The following is an 18,354-nucleotide window of genomic DNA, read 5'->3' as shown; positions in this document are numbered from 1 at the left end:
AAATTCATATTTTTAATAGGCAGCTATACAATATTATATTTGTGCATATACATTAGATTAGTCAGTACTGAAGCCAAATCTGGAGCTTATCTAACAAATAACTTACGATAATAGTCCAAAAACAAGTACAACCAATTGTATATGTTATAGAAAAATATTAAATAAAACTTTAAAAAAGAGGAAAAATGAAGAGAAGCAAAAAATGGAAAAGTTTTGTTGAAATTTTGTAGGTTGTAATTTTTTTTTTTTTTTGCAATATTTTGCTTGAATTTAACCGTATTATCTAGCAAATTTTTCATGTGACTAAAATATAATTTTAATAAATATATGAGTTTAATAAATCTGTTTTGTTTAATTGTACTAAAATACACTGCCTATATTCATAAATGGATAAAAATATTCATTTTCAAAATGGGGTGTACTCAATTATGCTGAGCACTGGATAAAGCATTTAACAGGCCAATGCAATAAAATGACATCACAAAACAACACTTGACTTATAAAACAAAGAAAACCAAACCACATACATAAACACTATTTAAACAAATATTAACTAAAGTGTCAAAGACCAAATATAATCTTTGTATAATCATTTTTGTATGTGCATATACAGTAGGGCTGCACAATATATGGTTTCAGCATCAACATCGCAATGTGATCATTCGCAGGATATGCAATGTTGATGTTTGTTTTGATGCCTGTGATTGTATAATGGTTTTAAAAGCATTCAGGCATAATAAACTGTACCATTTGTAACTTTAACTATGATTAATGTTATTGAATTATTTTTATTTTTATCATTCAGTTACTGTACTTAAATACTGTTAGACTCGGGGAACGATAAAACACTTCATTTCAATTGCATCTTTTTCTTGATTGTATTTAAAGAGTCTTATGCATGAAAATACTCACAACACATACAGATATATGCACTGCAAATAGCACAGACCACAACGCAAATGTGTCAGGGGACCCCAAAAACTAACAATAGATGATTTGATGGAGATGCACTCCCACTGCAGAATCATCCCAATACATCTAACATTATAAACTCTTTCTAAACAGAGATTTAAAGTCATCTGGCGAAATTGTCTTCATATCACAATATATATTGCAAAATAAAAAAATATTGCAATGCTAGATTTTTGCAATATCGTGCAGCCCTAATATACAGTATATCTGCCATCATGCACATACAAAATAATCCTGTTATAAGCTATAACAAAGAATAATTTATATAAAACATTATAAACATCGCATATAAAAAGAAATAATGTCATTTTTGTTCAAGTGTGTGTAGCGAGTTTCTCATTATTTTTAAAGTTCATAATTTACAATAATTTTACTGTAAATGCCTGTCAGTATATTGACAGAACAGTAACTTCATTAATTACTGTTAACAGGCAAATGTGTTAAAATATTCCCTTTGTTATTATTTACTTTTTTTTTTTTTTACAGTTAAAGTCAGAATTAATAGCCCCCCTTTGAATTTTATTTATTTTTTAATTTTTTCCCAAATGATGTTCAACAAAGCAAGGAAATTTTCACAGTATGTCTGATAATATTTTTTTTTCTGGAGAAAGTCTTATTTGTTTTATTTCGGCTAGAATAAAAGCAGTTTTTAATTCATAAAAAAACATTTTTAAGGTAAAAATTATTAGCACCTTTAAGCTATATTTTATATACAGAACTATATTTTATATTTTGTCTACAGAACAAATCCTCATTATACAATAGCTTACCTAATTATCCTAACCTTAACCTAATTAACCTAGTTAAGCCTTTGAATGTCACTTTAAGCTGTATAAAAGTTTCTTGAAAAATATCTAGTCAAATATTATGTACTGTCATCATGGCAAAGGCAAAAGAATTCAGTTAATAGATGAGTTATTAAAACTATTATTTAGGGGGGTAAACAGGGGGGCTTATAATTCAAACTTTAACAGCATCTATTAATGTATTTGTGCATATTCAGGACAGAGCTTCATTAAACACATTAAAACAACAAACAAATCATTTTGAAAAGTTGAAACTCAAAGTAGTTTTAATAGGAATTTTCTTTCCACATTAACAAAATAAACATTTTTGAATTAAATGATTTTTTTTTTTAATAATTATAAATAGACGTCATAATTTCAACCCTCATTTGCGAGTTTCTTGCTTTCACATGCTCATTTACGCATGAAAAATGAAATAGTAATCGGCTTTGTATGTGTTAATAAGGCAAGACACTGCAGGTGAATAGGGTAAAAAAAATGAACTAATAGCTTTAACCACACTTCCCCAGTTGATTTGTTGCATTAAGAATTGCAAATTGTTTTATTACAAGTGTTCTAAACTCGTGTTACGTTTAACACACGCAGATGAAACATTATGTTGTTAAATATTTGCATACATTTACATACACGGACACTGAAAAAAATCACTGAATGAAGTCATGTTCAAAAATTCTCGTTTCCTTCTGACATTTACCAAAACAAGAACTCAAATTATTTTATTTTAGAATATTGTGTAATAATAACAATCTATGCAATATATCTCTATTAATAACCTTCAAGATATAGATATGGACAGAACTGTAAAGTTCTGTTGAAGTGGAGATTTATTGAGTTTTAGAAAACAACCTTTAAAATATTTATTGTAATTATTAAATCTGATCAAAGAAACATTTACAAGTGTATTTGTGACGTTTTCTTTACGTTAGACTGAAAACTGACACATTTTGCCTGCAGTGTCTGCCAGACAGACATGGAGGAGTAACTGCGGCCCTGTTTCAGCTGCCTAACGCAACTGTGGGAGGAAACAGAAAGTTTTTGTGTGTGTGCATATCATAGCTTTTTTCTTTCACAGGGCATATAAGCATCATTATCTTCTAACCTGTAACCAGGGATGGCTGAGAGACTTGTCCACGCTGTAGCGCTTCCTCATTTTGACTTGCAGCAGGTTATTAATGAGGTCAATTGCTGTAACAACAAAACAGGTTGTCAGTGACCAGGCTGTGGTGGAAAACCTGAAGGATTGTGTGTCCAGAGGGATAATGAGCAAAACCAACATCATGTTAACATTATTTCAGGGGTCACAAATTTCAGAGACACTCCAAAGTTTCTTAACCTTGAGGCCTCAGCGCTTTAGTCTGAGGGATCGTCGGGCATTATTCACATGAATGGCTCGTAACAAAAATTGAGCACGCTCTCACCAATCTCTTTCTTTAACCCTTGCCCTCTCTTTTCTTCATCTTTTCTTTTCCCTTTCCTTCGCTTTCACCCCTCTCTCTCCCACATTTACATTTCTTGGTAGCAGGATAGCCATGCAAACTTGGTATACTTTAACAGCTAATACAGTTAAAAATAAATGAATAATTTGAAAAAAAAATATTTACCAAATTTTATTAAGGATTTATTGCTACTGAATAATTATATTTGTTTTATTCTTTTGTTTTGTGAGATTTTTTAAAAGTGAAATATAGTCATTTAAAGCTTTTAATGAATGACTATCATTCATAAAAGTCAGTGATATTCCAATAAATATTGATTTCTCTCTATTTTTTGGTTATTTTATTCCACAAAATAAAGATTTTTACATTAAATTAGGAAGAAATGCCATCACAATAGTCCTCCAAATATTGACTTATCTCTCTCTTTTTGTCATTTTATGTCAAAAACAAGAATTTGTTTGTTAAAATTATAGGAAATGCCATCAAAATATTCCACCAAATAATGATTTATCATTTTTTTGTTGTTGTTCTTATTTTATGCCAAAAGATAAGGATATTTATGTTAAATTTGGATAGAATACCATCACAATAGTCCACCAAATATTGATTTATCCATATTTTTTTATATTTTATGCCAAAAAATAAGGATGTTTATGTTAAATTTGAAAGAAATACCATCACAATAGTCCACCAAATATTGATTTACCTTTTTTTTTTTTTAATGCCAAAAAATAAGGATGTTTATGTTACGTTTGGAAGATGCGAAAGGCCATCACAACAGTCCACCAACTTTTGTTTAATCTTTTTCTTAGTTATTTTATACCAAACAATAAGGATTTTTATGTTAAATTTGGAAGTAAGGCCATCAGTTTAACAGATAACTGGATCATTAATCCTAAAAATTTTTTTTTATAAAAAAAAGTATTTCCATGGCTATACATATAAATTATATTAAATGCAATTATAGTGCAATTATTATAATTTTGTTAAAATAAAATGGCTCAATATGGGTTAAATACTGCTCCATAATAATTTGGCAAAACAGAGAGTAAACATAACAGAGCATAAACTAGTTTTAATGATTTTTTAAAAAATATCCAGTAAACATATTTTACAATTTGATGATGTATCATTTATAATAACAAGTTTTGTTTTTATTAATTATATTTTCAATTCTATACCATAATAATGCAAAAGATTTTGCAGAATAAATTATACATGCATATGAATTCACTTTGATTAAAGAGAGTCAAACCTGATTTGTTCTGTAATTCCTTCTTATGTTTTGCAACTTCTTTCACAAAGCACTTTCGAGATACTCTTTGTTATGCCACTTAATTATTTTCACTTCGCAGTAAACAGGAACAAATTCAATTAAAACAGTTTTCTAAAACAGAAAGTAATTGTTAAAATTGCCATACTTGATACCACCCAAACTATATAAATAAATAAAAGTGAATCATTTGTTCCAATTGCCTGTGTTCTTAAGCAAGTGCAGTCTCTGGTTCTCCTGCTATTATAATGAGGAAGAAAGAAGGAATTAGTAAATAATCAGGGTCAAAGGTCATCCAAATCTAGTTAAGGTAATAAGAAAAAGGTCAATTCTATATGCATACAGATTGCATATGACGTAAATGTAAATATTTCCTATCTAAGACCTTTATTCAAGCCTTTACTTTGAATTAACGCCAACCATATGCTTCTGGATCATGAACCAGGAGCTAAAGAGAGATGATTTGGGTGAATCAGGGTCATCTAAGCATACAGTAGTTAAAACAAATAGAACTTTAATCTGAAATATGACTTCAGGTCTCATAACTAGTTAGACATCAGAATCAGGTTGGCTGGAAATAGCATTCAGTGTGCAGTGAGGTCATGTTGGTACATTAGCTAATGGAAGTTAATTCAAAATAGGCAGTCTAATAAGGTGACTTGCATACAGTCAGCCATGTGAGGTGGGATTCGCAAAGTAGCTCTGGATTAACGCTTACATTTTTGAGGATTAACACACGCATATTGGACTCTAAATCGTTTGCAGCTTAGAGAGGTTAATACAGCTAGCTTCTGACTTGGGTTTAAACGGTTATCTCAGTGTTTCACAACCTTTTTAAATGTATTTACTGCAAAATCTGATTTGGAGACACAGTGTTTTCTTGTTAAAGTGCGAAACCTGTAAGACTTTCTTTCTTCTACGGAACACAAACGATTACTGGATTTTCTTTTCTTTTTTTTTTCATAAAATGAAAGTCAGTGAGGTTTAAAACAACATTAGATGCAGAGGACATGTTGTTTCGACAAAATAAAAAAAAAATGTAAAAAAAAAAAACCTGAAAGTGGTACTAAAAATAGTAAATTTTCATCAACAACTAGTTTTTTAATGCTAAATGTTTTTGAATTTACAGTAAAGCCCTCACAAATCTATCTTTTAAATTAATATTTTTAATGGGAAGCTGTACAATATCATATTTGTACATATACATTAGATTAGTCAGTACTGAAGCCAATTCTGGAGCTAACAAAATAACTTAAGATAATGGTCATAAAACGAGTACATCCAAATGTATATGTTATAGAAAAATATTAAATACAATTTTTAAAAAGAGAAAAAATCAAGAGAAGCAAAATTTTTTTTTAAAATGTGTTGAAATTTTGTACGTTGTAATTTTGTTTTGCAATATTCATTTTGAATTTAATTGTATTATCTTTCAATTTCTAAATATGTTTGGTGACTAAAATATTATTTAAATACATATATCTGTTTAATAAATCTTTTTTGTTTAAATGTACCAAAATACATTGCCTATATTCACTGAGAAATGGATACAAATATTTATTTTTAAAATGGGCTGTGCTCAATTATGCTGAGCACTGTATGCATATCTTGGCATTTGCGTCAATATCCTAAAATGCGCCTAAAATCAATATATATTACTCCAAAATAATTTCCAATGTCTTTTTTTCTTAATCAAAGGCTTTTAATAAGAAATAACTGTTTTTTTATATTACAATATTTGCTGTGCATAAGCTGCTGAAGTTCACTTAACAACCACTAGTGTCACTAATACCAAGACTTTACAAATTCTTCATTTAGCCCTCTTTAACTAAGGCTGGGCAATAGGGTATTTGCACACAGGCTTTTAATTTCAGTCAGTCAGCCACAGGGCGTCCAGTGAATTGTCATCCGATACAAAATTGCCACGCTTAAGATCTGATTTCTTTAAAACACCGCGTGATTACCTGGCTGAGACACAATGTAAAGTGTGCATCAGACCAAACAAGAAGCACTGCATTCAATTCTATTTGTCCAGGGCATGTCTTTAAAATAAGGAAATTAATTGTACCCCAGTATTTTCAACTGAGTTTTTGCGCTCACATAGTACACTGACAAGCCAAGTGCTTATAATTAAAATTGAATGAATTGGGCGATAACACAATCGAGATAATCATTCTGTGATAATAACAGCTGTTTGTGCACTTCTTGGTGAACTACCGTTGTGTGTAGTAAATGCTGCACGTGAGAATACCATATTTTAAAACATCTTTTACTCCCAACTTACTTCACTCTAAAACATGCTGGGTTCCACACAGTTAGTGTTCCGACAACATAAAGGAATTAAGTTAACATATCACTTTTTACAAATTCATGTGGATTGAACATAAAACAATTAAGTTGTCACAAAAGATTTTTTAAAAACGTTGTTTGAACAAACAGCAAATGTAATTATTTTGAGTGTTCAGTGATTTCACTAAATTCAGTAGATTGTTTGAAATAAATCCTTCTGTGAGACGAGTTCATTCATGTGATTATTAGTCACTGAATTAATGAAAGCAGCTAAAACTTCTTTTAATTATGCAAAGCTATGGGGATTGCCTGGGTTTCTTCATGTTTGGAGTTTCTGCACAAAAGCGCCCTCTGGCCTTTGGAGGAAATTTACTACTAAACACAATCATGCTTTTCTGACAAGGTGTGCATGACAATCACATTTATGATTAATTGCATTTTCAATTAATCATACCTTTAACACTGCAAGAGTGTTGCTAAAGAGGGTTGCACACTGGATGCGCTGCTCAGCGCTGCAACACGGCACGCACATGAGTGTTAGAAGCATCGCACACCAGACGTGCACATTGGCATGTTATTAAAATGAACGTTGCAGAAATATGAACAGTGTCCTGAGTCATCATAGCTGGGCACCATGGACAGCCATTGACTTGCGACTTTGTTTAGAATTCTAAAATGCATGGCGCTGTGTGGTGCGTTGCGTCGTCGATTGGCACATCCAGTGTGTTTTATAACCCTAGCTAAACACAGTGCTAATTTTACCTTTAAAATACTTAGCTGAGATTAAAGGCAGTGTTTAAAATGACAATGATTTGTGACTAAGAACAGTTTGAGGTGTTTTTTCAGAATATTTTCTTGAGGTCTGGATTGACACAAGGGTAAATACATAATGAAAAAGCTAATCTCCAAATTTATTGGTGCTTGTGCAACATAGAAGATCTCATTCTCCCCAAAACTCACCCTCTGGGGTCACTGTTTTCCACGGGTTGGGTGGGTACATGAAGGCAGCATTCTGGATCTGGTCGTGAATGTCTTCATCCTCATTGAAGGGGAAGGTTCCACTGAGACTGACATAGATGATGACACCCACCGACCACATGTCCAGCGAGCGGTTGTAACCCTTGTTCCTCAGCACCTCAGGGGCGAGATACGCCGGGGTGCCAACCACCGAACGCCTAAAAGACTTCTCTCCGATAATACGTGCAAAGCCGAAATCGCAGAGCTTAACCTGCAAGACAAATCAGCGAATAATGAGCTTTCCAATAAGCAGACGACAAGAAGAACTGGCTATTTCACTCGACTAGGACCGAGATGCACAAAAGAGCCCCCCCCCCAAAATAACATCCCTTTGTTCTCGCGCTAGCTTTTTAACACCACAGACGCCGTAATGATCAGTTGTCACGGACTGAAGGAAAGTCAAGTGAAATTATCACCCAGTTGGATGTGGTTACAATGTATCTCCTGCTGATCTCCACTTTCCACCTTTAAAAGATTCTCTTAAGCACAGCAACAAGCACCTGAGGACTGAGCTCAGACGCTGACAGCTCGGGTTCTGCAAAATATTTGTAAATGACACGCGGTGATTTGTTTAGTATTCTTCCGAAATGTTTGCCCGCGCTCAAACAGTGAGTCATCCTTCTGCTTGAGAGCTTCCAGAGACGAGCTCGTGCGGCAGACAGAAGAAACAATGGGAGGATAATTTAGAAATCTTTCATTAGAATGTAGAGACACACACAACCCTGTGCCTCGAACACACCATGAGAACGCTATAATTACCATCTTTTATTCGCACGCATTTACAAAAACAGATCCATTTATGTTAATTTCGGTGTGGCCTCACTTCATTCAGATATTTCCTTTCTTTTGTTGTCGCTTCTATCTCTGCTCGGGTTTTACTCACTTGTGGAAAGGAGTCAGCGGAGGCTAACAAAACATTCTCGGGTTTGAGGTCACAGTGAACAATGTTTTTGAAGTGAAGGTGCCGGAGAGCGACCAGAATCTGGGAGAGGAGCAGAACAATGTTGTTATTACAATGCGGAATAAAACATAGGAGATGGTAAATAAAAGAATGCAAAAGCAAAAGGTCCAGCTTTACGCTTGATTCTGGCTTTAAATGTTTATATGAGTGATTCCTGCGCAGATATGTACCTGCGATACAAGGAACTTGGTGATGCGCTCTGGAAGCCTCCCCTTCTCACTTGACAGGATCATCTCCAGCATGTCGCCATGGAGCTTTTCCATGACAACAAAGACACGCTCGGGTGTCTCAAACATGCACTCCAGGTTCACAATGCCAGGATGATGGAGGTTCTGCACAAAACAGATGTAGTATACGTCACATATATACAGTACATTTCATTAAACTGTATAGTAATATTGCCATTTAATCTGATGCCATTTTTAATCTGTGGCTAATTGTTATAAATAGACGAATTGATACATCAGTCAAATTAATAATATAAATGATCTGATATATCAACATCAACTTTCTGAAATAGCAACATCGACCTTTTTTCCACATTAATCATTTTTATTATTATATAAAATAAGTATATGTTTTGTTGTAGCAAGATACCCAATTGAATGAGTTCAATTACACATTATATTCACATTATATTTTAGATTGCATTTATTAGTAAAATAAAAATGTAACTGGTTGTGTGAATGTTCATTCATATTAAAATAGGCATATAATATTATATTGTCAGTCTATTAATTGAAAGAGCCTGAATCTAATTTATCTTCAATGGAAATATTTAATCACTGGTTAAGAGAATCACTATCAATGTGTCTGATTTACACTTCTGGGATTTAATATGCCTTAAATAATCATTATACAAAAAAAAAAAATGTCAAAAAGTGAATATGTTTCATTGGTATTTTGTGTAACATTTATATTAAAATATAAAAATTTTTAAAAAAATTAAACAACATATATATTCTGACCTGTATTTATAATATTATAAGTACAGTTGAAGTCAGAATTATTAGCCCCATTTATTCCCCCAATTTCTGGAGGTTAATTTGACCATTTAATTTGAGAAGATTTTTTTCAACAAATTTTTAAACATTATATTTTTAGTAACTCATTTTTAATAACTAATTTATTTTATCTTTGCTATGATGACAGTGAATAATATTTGACTAGATATTTTTCAAGACACTTCTATACAGCTTAATATGACGTTTAAAGGCTTAACTAGGTTAATTAGGTTAACTAGGCAGGTTAGGGTAATTAGGCAAGTTATTGTATATTGATGGTTTGTTCTGTAGACTATCAAAAAAATATATAGCTTAACGTTGCTAAATAGATTGACCTTAAAATGGTTTTTAAAAAATGTATAACTGCTTTTTTCTAGCCAAAATATAACAAAAAAGACTTTCTCCAGAAGAAAAAAAATTATCAGACATACTCTGAAAATTTTCTTGCTCTGTTAAACATTATTTGGGAAATATCTAAAATAGAAAAATAAAATCGAAGGGGGGCTAATAATTCTGACTTTAACAGTATATGATATTCTAATACAGAGTTGAAGGCATTCATTACCCGCCTGTGAAAGTTTAATTCTTTTTCAAATAATTGATGTTTAACAGAGCAAAGGAATTTTCACAGTTTCCTATTAAATATTTTATTTGGAGAATTAATTATTTTAGTTTGGCTGCAACAAAAGTAGTTTTTAATTTTTATTTTAATAAGTTGTAAGGTCAACATGATTAGCCCCTTTTAGAAAAAACTTTTTTAATAGGCTACAGAACAAACCACTGTTGTCCGATGACTTGTGCAATTAACCTAACTTGCCTATTTAACCAAATTAACCTAGTTAAGCTTTTAACAGCACTTTTGACTGAATGCTAGTATCTTTGCAAAATGGAAAATATTATGTAGTGTCATCATGGCAAAGACAAAAGAAATTGGAATGTTGGAATAATCTCTCCGTTAAACAGCAATTGGGAAATATTTTTAAAAGGACATCTTTTTATATTTACCTGGAGAATGGCAACTTCATTGCGCAGTTGACTTTCCTGCTTAGTGGGAAATCGCAGTTTATCGATGATCTTGATGGCAACATCTCTGCCTGTTTTCCTGTGTTTCCCTGCGTTATATCAGAAAGCATGACCGACATTGTTTTTTTTTTTTCTTTTTTCGTTTATATACAAAATATGTGACAATGTGTATGTACAGTACCTAGCATATATGAGTACACCCCTCACAAATCCATCTTTTAAATTAATATTTTTAATAGGCATCTTTGCAATATTTGTGCATATACATTAGATTAGTCAGTACTAAAGCCAAATCTGGAACTTATGTAACAAAAAAAAAAAACAAACTAAAGATCACAGTCAAAAAATATGTAATTTAAAAAAAATAAGTAACCAAATGTATAGGTTAGTAAAAAATATAAAATGAAAGGAGAGGAACAATCAAAACACAAAACATATATACAATTTAGTTAAAATTTTCCTATTTTCTGCTTGAATTTAAATGTATTATCTTACTATTTCTGAAAATGTCTGGTGACTAAAATATTATTTTAATAAATATATCTGATTAATAAATCGGCTTTATTTAAATGCACCAACTGATTTTTATTAACAATTAAACTAACAATTGATTTATTTTTTATCATAAATAAATACAATTATTATTATATGATTACACAAGTAATATTCAAAACAAATAACGATCACTTAAGAAATATTTTGCATGAATATTAATTATTCTATAGAATATGTATATATATATATATATATATATATATATATATATATATATATATATATATATATATATATATATATATATATATAATATATGTTTCACAGAATTATCTGTTGTCTCAGACCTGACTTATGGCCGAGAATTAATGCTATGAAGTCTTAACTCCTTGACTCTTTATCCCTACTTTCTGCTTTATAGTCATGCTTAGTGAAAGTAACATCATCATCATATTACATACAACTTTAGTTTTGTCGACTTGCAAATTTCACTGCATTCTGACACCTCTGCACAAAAGGCTGCGTATTTTATCGACGTGCATGCCAACAACCAGGACTTACACAGGAGCGTGGGAAAGGTTTTTAGCATGCATGCGTCAGTTTGCTTTCACCAGCGTTGTTACGGTTGCACATAGAGAATAACAAACTAGCGTGTGCAAAAGATGCCGAATGTGAATGCCCCCATCGTCTTTCTGGGATTACCACTCTAAATTAATATATTTGCATGAAGTAAACCGTATCTCAATGTATTTACTGGGTTTTTTGCTATTTCTGCTGAGAATTTTGGTAAAAATTTGCAGATTGCTGCGGAATTATTTTGGGAGTATCGTTACTAAAACTTTAATATGTGAAATAAAAAATAATATCTTTTAAACTTTTATTTAATGTTTAAAATCAAATCCAATTAGATTCACTTTATTTGGTAAACAAAGCAAGTCTCTCATATAATACAGTATCTCTACTAAAAGACAGAAAATATTACTCTATAAATTGAATTATACATAAATCAGATGAACATTTTCATATTAGTCAATAATATTACTGTACTTAATTTAAAAACCAAATAAATATAGATTTACACACATTTACTCAAGTAAATAAACTGAATTAATGATGGGCTAAAAATCTGCAGGATTCTGTGGGCGCAGATTCCGTGTGGGCCTAGCGATCACCCATATTGCCCATGCCTAAATCCCCCACTGCTTATATTCAGTGAAAAATGGCTAAAATATTCATTTTCTTAATGGGTTGTATCATTTATGCTGAGCACTGTATGGATATTTACTGTAAATAGGAAAATAAGTATAACCTCATTACTCATTCATTGACCATTATACCACACTCTAAAATAAATGCTGGGGTGTTTAAACTCAAATGTAAGTAAAAGATGAACAAGACCATCAGGTGGGTTTAACATTTCAAAAACTATTATTTCAGTTCTACTAAAATTTGGTTAAAAAAAACGTGCTGGATTTTTTTCAGCATTTATGTACTGTAGATAAAAATATCATTTTATTTGTATCATATATGCAAACACATCATCCTTAAAAATATTAAAATGTGCATCAAATGTAGCATATCCAGATTCCAAAGCATTTCCTCAGCGTCGGCTCTTATTTTCTCAACTCTCTGCAAATAGACTGGTACATTACCTCCATAGACAATGCCAAATTGCCCAGAGCCAAGTACTTCATCAGGGAAAATCTGATACACTGTGCTAATATCCTGTAAGAAGCACAGAAAAAAAATGTAAGCATATGTGCCAAAAATGGGCTGTTCTCCACCACTCAGAAGCAATGCTTTATACATCAGATGTCTGCAGATCTCATCTTTTTTTTTTTCATCTTGTACAGTAACAATGGCTGAATTCAGACCAGTAGCCTAAAGAGCTATTTCCACATCTCACTAGGACTGTGTCAGAAAGACTCGAGTAACCATGGCAACCCCATGGCCGAGCAGGTAATCAAAATAATCTCCAATAGAGGCATTGTGTGTTTATATCACACTGCAGCTCAAGGTTGCAGGTATAGGCAAGCTGACGGGAACACTGAGCTCTGGCACACAGAAACAAAGCTCGATACTGAAAATATGACATTTATGTACGTCTCCAGAAATAAAAAAAAGCGTAAATGTTTACCACATTCTCTTGGATCTGGCAGTTGGATACAGAGATGCTGATGGAGACCTCTTCTGTTGTTTAAAAAAAGAGAAACATATATGGCTCAGTGTGTCGGCTCTTGTATTGGATGCCATATATTCAGATTTACGACATTGCTAATTAAATCTCACTGAAGAGGAAATGTAAATACATGTCAAGAGTTTAAGGCTAAATTTATTACTAATAATGTTCATTCATTGAAATGAAGCTGAAATAACATACTGTAAATACTACATTTAAAAGGGGAATATTAGAAATACTGCATTAAAAAAACAACTAAAACTCATTCGGCCCCTGTGCCGGCCCGTAGGGTTGAGGGGCCCTAGGCGAGATAAAAAAGCGCCCACTGGTGTAAAAACAGAGAGAAGATAGCACAACAAAAATACAGTTTTAATATTTAAGTGTATACATTTTTTTAACTGAAACATATTTACCTATAATTCATATGAAAAAATGTTTATTCAGATTTAAGCAAATACATTTGCAAATATTGCAAATTAAAATGCAAGTGTGATGTAAAAACAAATTAACAAGGGCACAGATATTTACTATAGGGCACAGATACTTAATAAGGGCACAGATATTTACTATTTAATTTTGCCGTTATTTGCTTGTGGCGTTATATTACTTAAGACTTTAAGACACTTTTTCGAGTTTATATAGATCGTGAGCAATTTGGAGAGATATGTGGAATCCATTACATCATTCTAGAAATAGAGTGTGGTGCTGCTGGATATATTACTAATATTTTCTGCTTTTATTTATACTATTGTTGTGTATGTATTGTCGTTTTCAGCTATTTGTCATGTAGAAATTATACAGAGCTATTCTTTTCATGAAATGTGGAGGTTATTTATTTTTTCTAACCATCCTTGTGAATTTTATCACATTTAATGGGGTTTGTGCAATGTGTTTTGATCATGATTTATACTTACACACTTGTCTTCGCTGTTACATTCACAATAAATAAACAATTGCAGCGTTCATGGGGCCCTCCAAGAAACGTGGGGGCCCGTTGGACGGGCCGGCACTGATGGGTCCTATCATACAACCGCCCCAATAAGGCGCGAGACGAGTTTGGTGTGATTTGTTGCTATTTTATGACCAGCGCAACCCTAATTTTCACATTTTACACCACATTGTTAAAAGAGTAAATCCATTTGCACTACTTTGTGGACTCATGGGTGTTTCGTTCTAATCTAGTTTTTATTAATTCAAATATAAATATACATATAAATAATGCTACTAATAATAACAACACTATACAAAAGCAAATTGTCATGAATAAACTGAAAAAAGCTCCCTGACATGAAAAAGATATAGAGCCAGTGGTTTTTATACTTATATTTATTTTATTTATTTTTATATTTACTGTATGTAGAAAATGTAACATGTAAAGATATTTGCGTATTGCTGTACAACTTGTGTGTTTTAAGCAATGTGTAAGCGTTTAAGGCACACAACTAACGCACTCTGCGCTGGACTTTAGACCTGCTTTCAGCTGGTCTATTGCACAGTCTATTTTAGTTCCTTAAAATAGCGACGCGCCAACAATGCGCCTTAACACACCTGTTGGTTGTAGGGTTGCGTTGGTCAGAAAATAGCAACAAATCGTGCCAAACACATCTTGCGCCTTATTGTGCTGGGTGTATGATCAATTGTGTTTAAAGTGAGCAACTAAAATAATTAAAATGAAAAAAATAATAATAAAGTAGAAATCCATATAAAAATTTAAGTGCAAAACTATAAATAAAAATAATAAATGTTAATAAATATTTTTATATAATCAACAATATTACAGTGGCATGTGAGGTAGCAAGTACTCATTAACATCATTGTAAGTACCAATTATATTGATTTTTTGTCCATTTGATATTCAGAAACCTGTTCAATTATTTTAAGGGTAAAATAAACAACCAAAGAGTTTTTATTTATGAGTTCTAGATAGGAGGACAAAGGTCAAATAAATAAGCAAAGAGTTTTTGTTTACAAGTTCTAAATAGAAGACAAGAACTTTCTATAAAACTGTATGCCAAAAGCTTTATTCAGTATGCATAAAAGAGCATGTGAAAAATGATTAAATGCATGTGTACATTTTGCTAAAACTGTGGCATTAAATATATTCATAAAATTGTATTACAATTTTAAATAACTGTTTTCTTATTGTATGTAGTTTTAAATGAAATGATTACTCCTGTCAATATTGCTTTTATTTCTATTACATTAATAATAATAATCATAATAATTACTATTAGAGTGATTTCTAAAGGATCATGTGACTGAAGACTGGAGTAATGAAGCTGTAAGTTCATTATTAAAATCACTGGAATAAATGATTAAATATTAAAGTACTTTTGAGCAGTTATTTTATAGTACAATAGCATTTCATATTTAAAAAAAAAAATTATTGTATTTTTGATCAAATAATTGCAGCTTTGGTGAGCAGGAGAAGCTTATTTTTAAAACATTTACAAAACCTACTGACCCCAATCTTTTGAACGGTAGTGTATTTATCATATGCAATAAATAGGAGGCTCAGATTATAGCACACATTCAAATTGTGTTTTGGGAATAAGCGGATTATAACATGCCCATGCTGTATTGTAATTAAATTCCAAATTATAAAAGCAGTTTATGTCCTTGTAGAACTTTTAATTTAAACATGTAAATGTACATTTCTGAGAGCCAAGACTTTTACCATGAGTCTGCCATACCACCTGACTGCTGCAGATTTCATTTTGAAATTACCATAATTACACCATGGAGTGATTCCAGCAATATTCTGGCAACTCAGACAAAACACGTCTTTATTCTAGCATGACTTATGCACTAAAACAAAAGCTCCTGTTATAATCACTGAAGATGTTAAATTAATCTCTTATGTCACATCTGCTCTTTGTTTATTATGATGATAGGATCACCCAAAAATGAAAACCTCCTCACCATTTCCTCACACTTAAGTGGTTCTAAATGAATACAAAACAAGATATTCTGAAGAATGTTGTAAAACAGACGTCATTGACATCTATAGAAGGAACAGTAGTTGGTGATACCACTTTGTACAAAAACACTACGCAGTTCTGTAGTCTGCCAGTGTTATTCTATACTTTGACAGTATATACTAATTTAGTGGTGTAAAGTAATAAATTACAAATACTTAAACTACTGTAATTGAGTAGTTATTTTTTCAGAAATTTTTATTTACTAAGTAGTTTTAAAAATGTGTACTTTTCCTTGAGTACATTTTTAGTGCTGTATCAGTACTTTTACTCCACTACTTTTCTTCAAACTGTAGTCACTACTTTTATTTTTTCTTGTATATGGGGAATGGCTGAGTAGTCTTGTGATTCCTGTCCAATCAAATTGCAGAAGGTAAATCGCATCATGTTAAACTACCTCCAAACATGGGCGCTTTAAAATTGTGGCAAACTGTTTTTTCCCCAAATACTGTTTAACGCAGAAAATATTTTTTCAACACATATCTAAACATAATAGTTTTAATTACTCATCTCTCATAACTGATTTATTTGATCTTTGCCATGATGACAGTAAATAAATAATATTTTACATATTTTTCACGACTCTTCCAATTAGCTTAAAGTTACATTTACAGGCTTAACTAAGTTGATTAGGTTAACTAGACAGGTTACTGTAATTAGGCAAGTTATTGTATAATGATGGTTTGTTCTGTAGACTATCAAAAAAAAAAATAACTTAAAGGGGCTAATAATTTTGTCTGTAAATTGATGTTTAAAAAAATTAAAAGCTGCTTTTATTCTAGCCGAAATAAAACAAATAAGACTTTCTCCAGAAGAAAAAATATTATCAGACATACTGTAAAAATTTCCTTGCTCTGTTAAACATCAATTGGGAAATATTTAAAAATGAAAAAAAATTCAAAGGGGGGCTAATCAACTGTACATATATAAATGTAAATATATAAATGTACGTATGTATAATATATATTAATTATCTATATTTAGATTTTTTTTAGTAAAAAAGTAAACTCGTCTTTGTGTAGAGACATTTTTGGCTCTCTTACCATGAATTTGTAGGCCTTTTTTGATGTTGATTTTACGAGAATTGCCCATTAATTTTAAAGGGATAGTTCACCCAAAAATAAAAAAGTACTCACTTTTTACTCTCCCTCAAGTGGTTATAAACCTTTATGCGTTTCTTTCTTCTGTTGAACACTAAAGAAGCTATGTTGGAGAAAGCTGAAAACCTTAAACCACTGATTTCCGCAGTAGTAAATGCTAAATAGCTTTCTTCAAAATATCTTCATTTGTGTTTAACAGAAGAAAGAGACTCAAAGAGGTTGGAAGCAAGTGAAAGGTGAGTAAATGATTACAGAATTAAATTTTTTGGGTGAACAATCCCTTTAAGTGATGCACAGCTATATTCCCTCTGCAATTTTCAAGCAAAGTGAACCATTTAAAAATATATTTTAAAATAACTAATTTTTTTGTATTTGTTAACATCTTTTTTCCCCCAGAATCATCCCATAAATGTTTCACCATGAGGTTCATACTGTGGTAGTTATGATGGCCGCCCTGTGATATGCCCTTGGCGATGACAGGCATCAGAGCATGCTGGATGACCATCTCCCACATGTGGGCCACATCCTGCCCCACACCGCTAACAAGCATGCTGCTTCCATAGCCTGAGGATCCCCCGTCGGCTCGGCTCAGGTTCTCTCCCACATAGTACACCAGAGATGTGGTGGCGATCTCAAAGCAATGTGGGTTTGCACCCTCAGGCAGAAGGTTGAATGTTTTCGCTGGTTCCAGAGACAACACCTCAGATAGAGGAATTTCCTGTTGGAGAGGGTTAAGAGGTCTTGTCTGAAAGCTGAAACCTCAGTGATGCTGCTGAGACATGCATGTGGATCTATTGAAAAAAGTGTAAAAGTGAGATATT

At 32.0% G+C, this 18,354-nt stretch overlaps 1 protein-coding gene and 1 long non-coding RNA gene across 9 annotated transcripts in view; one reads left to right on the top strand and one right to left on the bottom strand.

Annotated features, from left to right (window-relative positions):
* Positions 1 to 18,354, top strand: part of si:dkey-28g23.3 — a 198,238-nt gene that overhangs the window by 57,482 nt on the left and 122,402 nt on the right. For all 5 annotated transcript variants that reach the window (XR_015513463.1, XR_015513460.1, XR_015513462.1 and 2 more), the window contains one exon: positions 17,930 to 18,344. This is a non-coding gene — a long non-coding RNA (si:dkey-28g23.3). The remainder of the gene's footprint in view (positions 1 to 17,929; positions 18,345 to 18,354) is intronic.
* Positions 1 to 18,354, bottom strand: part of prkd1 (protein kinase D1) — a 124,186-nt gene that overhangs the window by 2,592 nt on the left and 103,240 nt on the right. For all 4 annotated transcript variants that reach the window (XM_087290669.1, XM_087290670.1, XM_087290667.1 and 1 more), the window contains 8 exons: positions 17,966 to 18,251; positions 13,414 to 13,466; positions 12,929 to 13,001; positions 10,764 to 10,870; positions 8,925 to 9,086; positions 8,677 to 8,775; positions 7,737 to 8,004; positions 2,878 to 2,963 (listed from right to left, as the gene is read on the bottom strand). In XM_087290669.1, coding sequence (XP_087146795.1) covers positions 2,878 to 2,963; positions 7,737 to 8,004; positions 8,677 to 8,775; positions 8,925 to 9,086; positions 10,764 to 10,870; positions 12,929 to 13,001; positions 13,414 to 13,466; positions 17,966 to 18,251 — 1,134 coding nt within the window. The remainder of the gene's footprint in view (positions 1 to 2,877; positions 2,964 to 7,736; positions 8,005 to 8,676; positions 8,776 to 8,924; positions 9,087 to 10,763; positions 10,871 to 12,928; positions 13,002 to 13,413; positions 13,467 to 17,965; positions 18,252 to 18,354) is intronic.

This window comes from Danio rerio, chromosome 17 (genome assembly GCF_052040795.2).
Source record: "Danio rerio strain M-AB ecotype USA chromosome 17, GRCz13ab, whole genome shotgun sequence".
In the NCBI taxonomy this organism is placed as follows: domain Eukaryota; kingdom Metazoa; phylum Chordata; class Actinopteri; order Cypriniformes; family Danionidae; genus Danio; species Danio rerio.
Note: the sequence above shows the minus strand (reverse complement) of the source record. Positions and strands in the feature narration are given on the sequence as shown.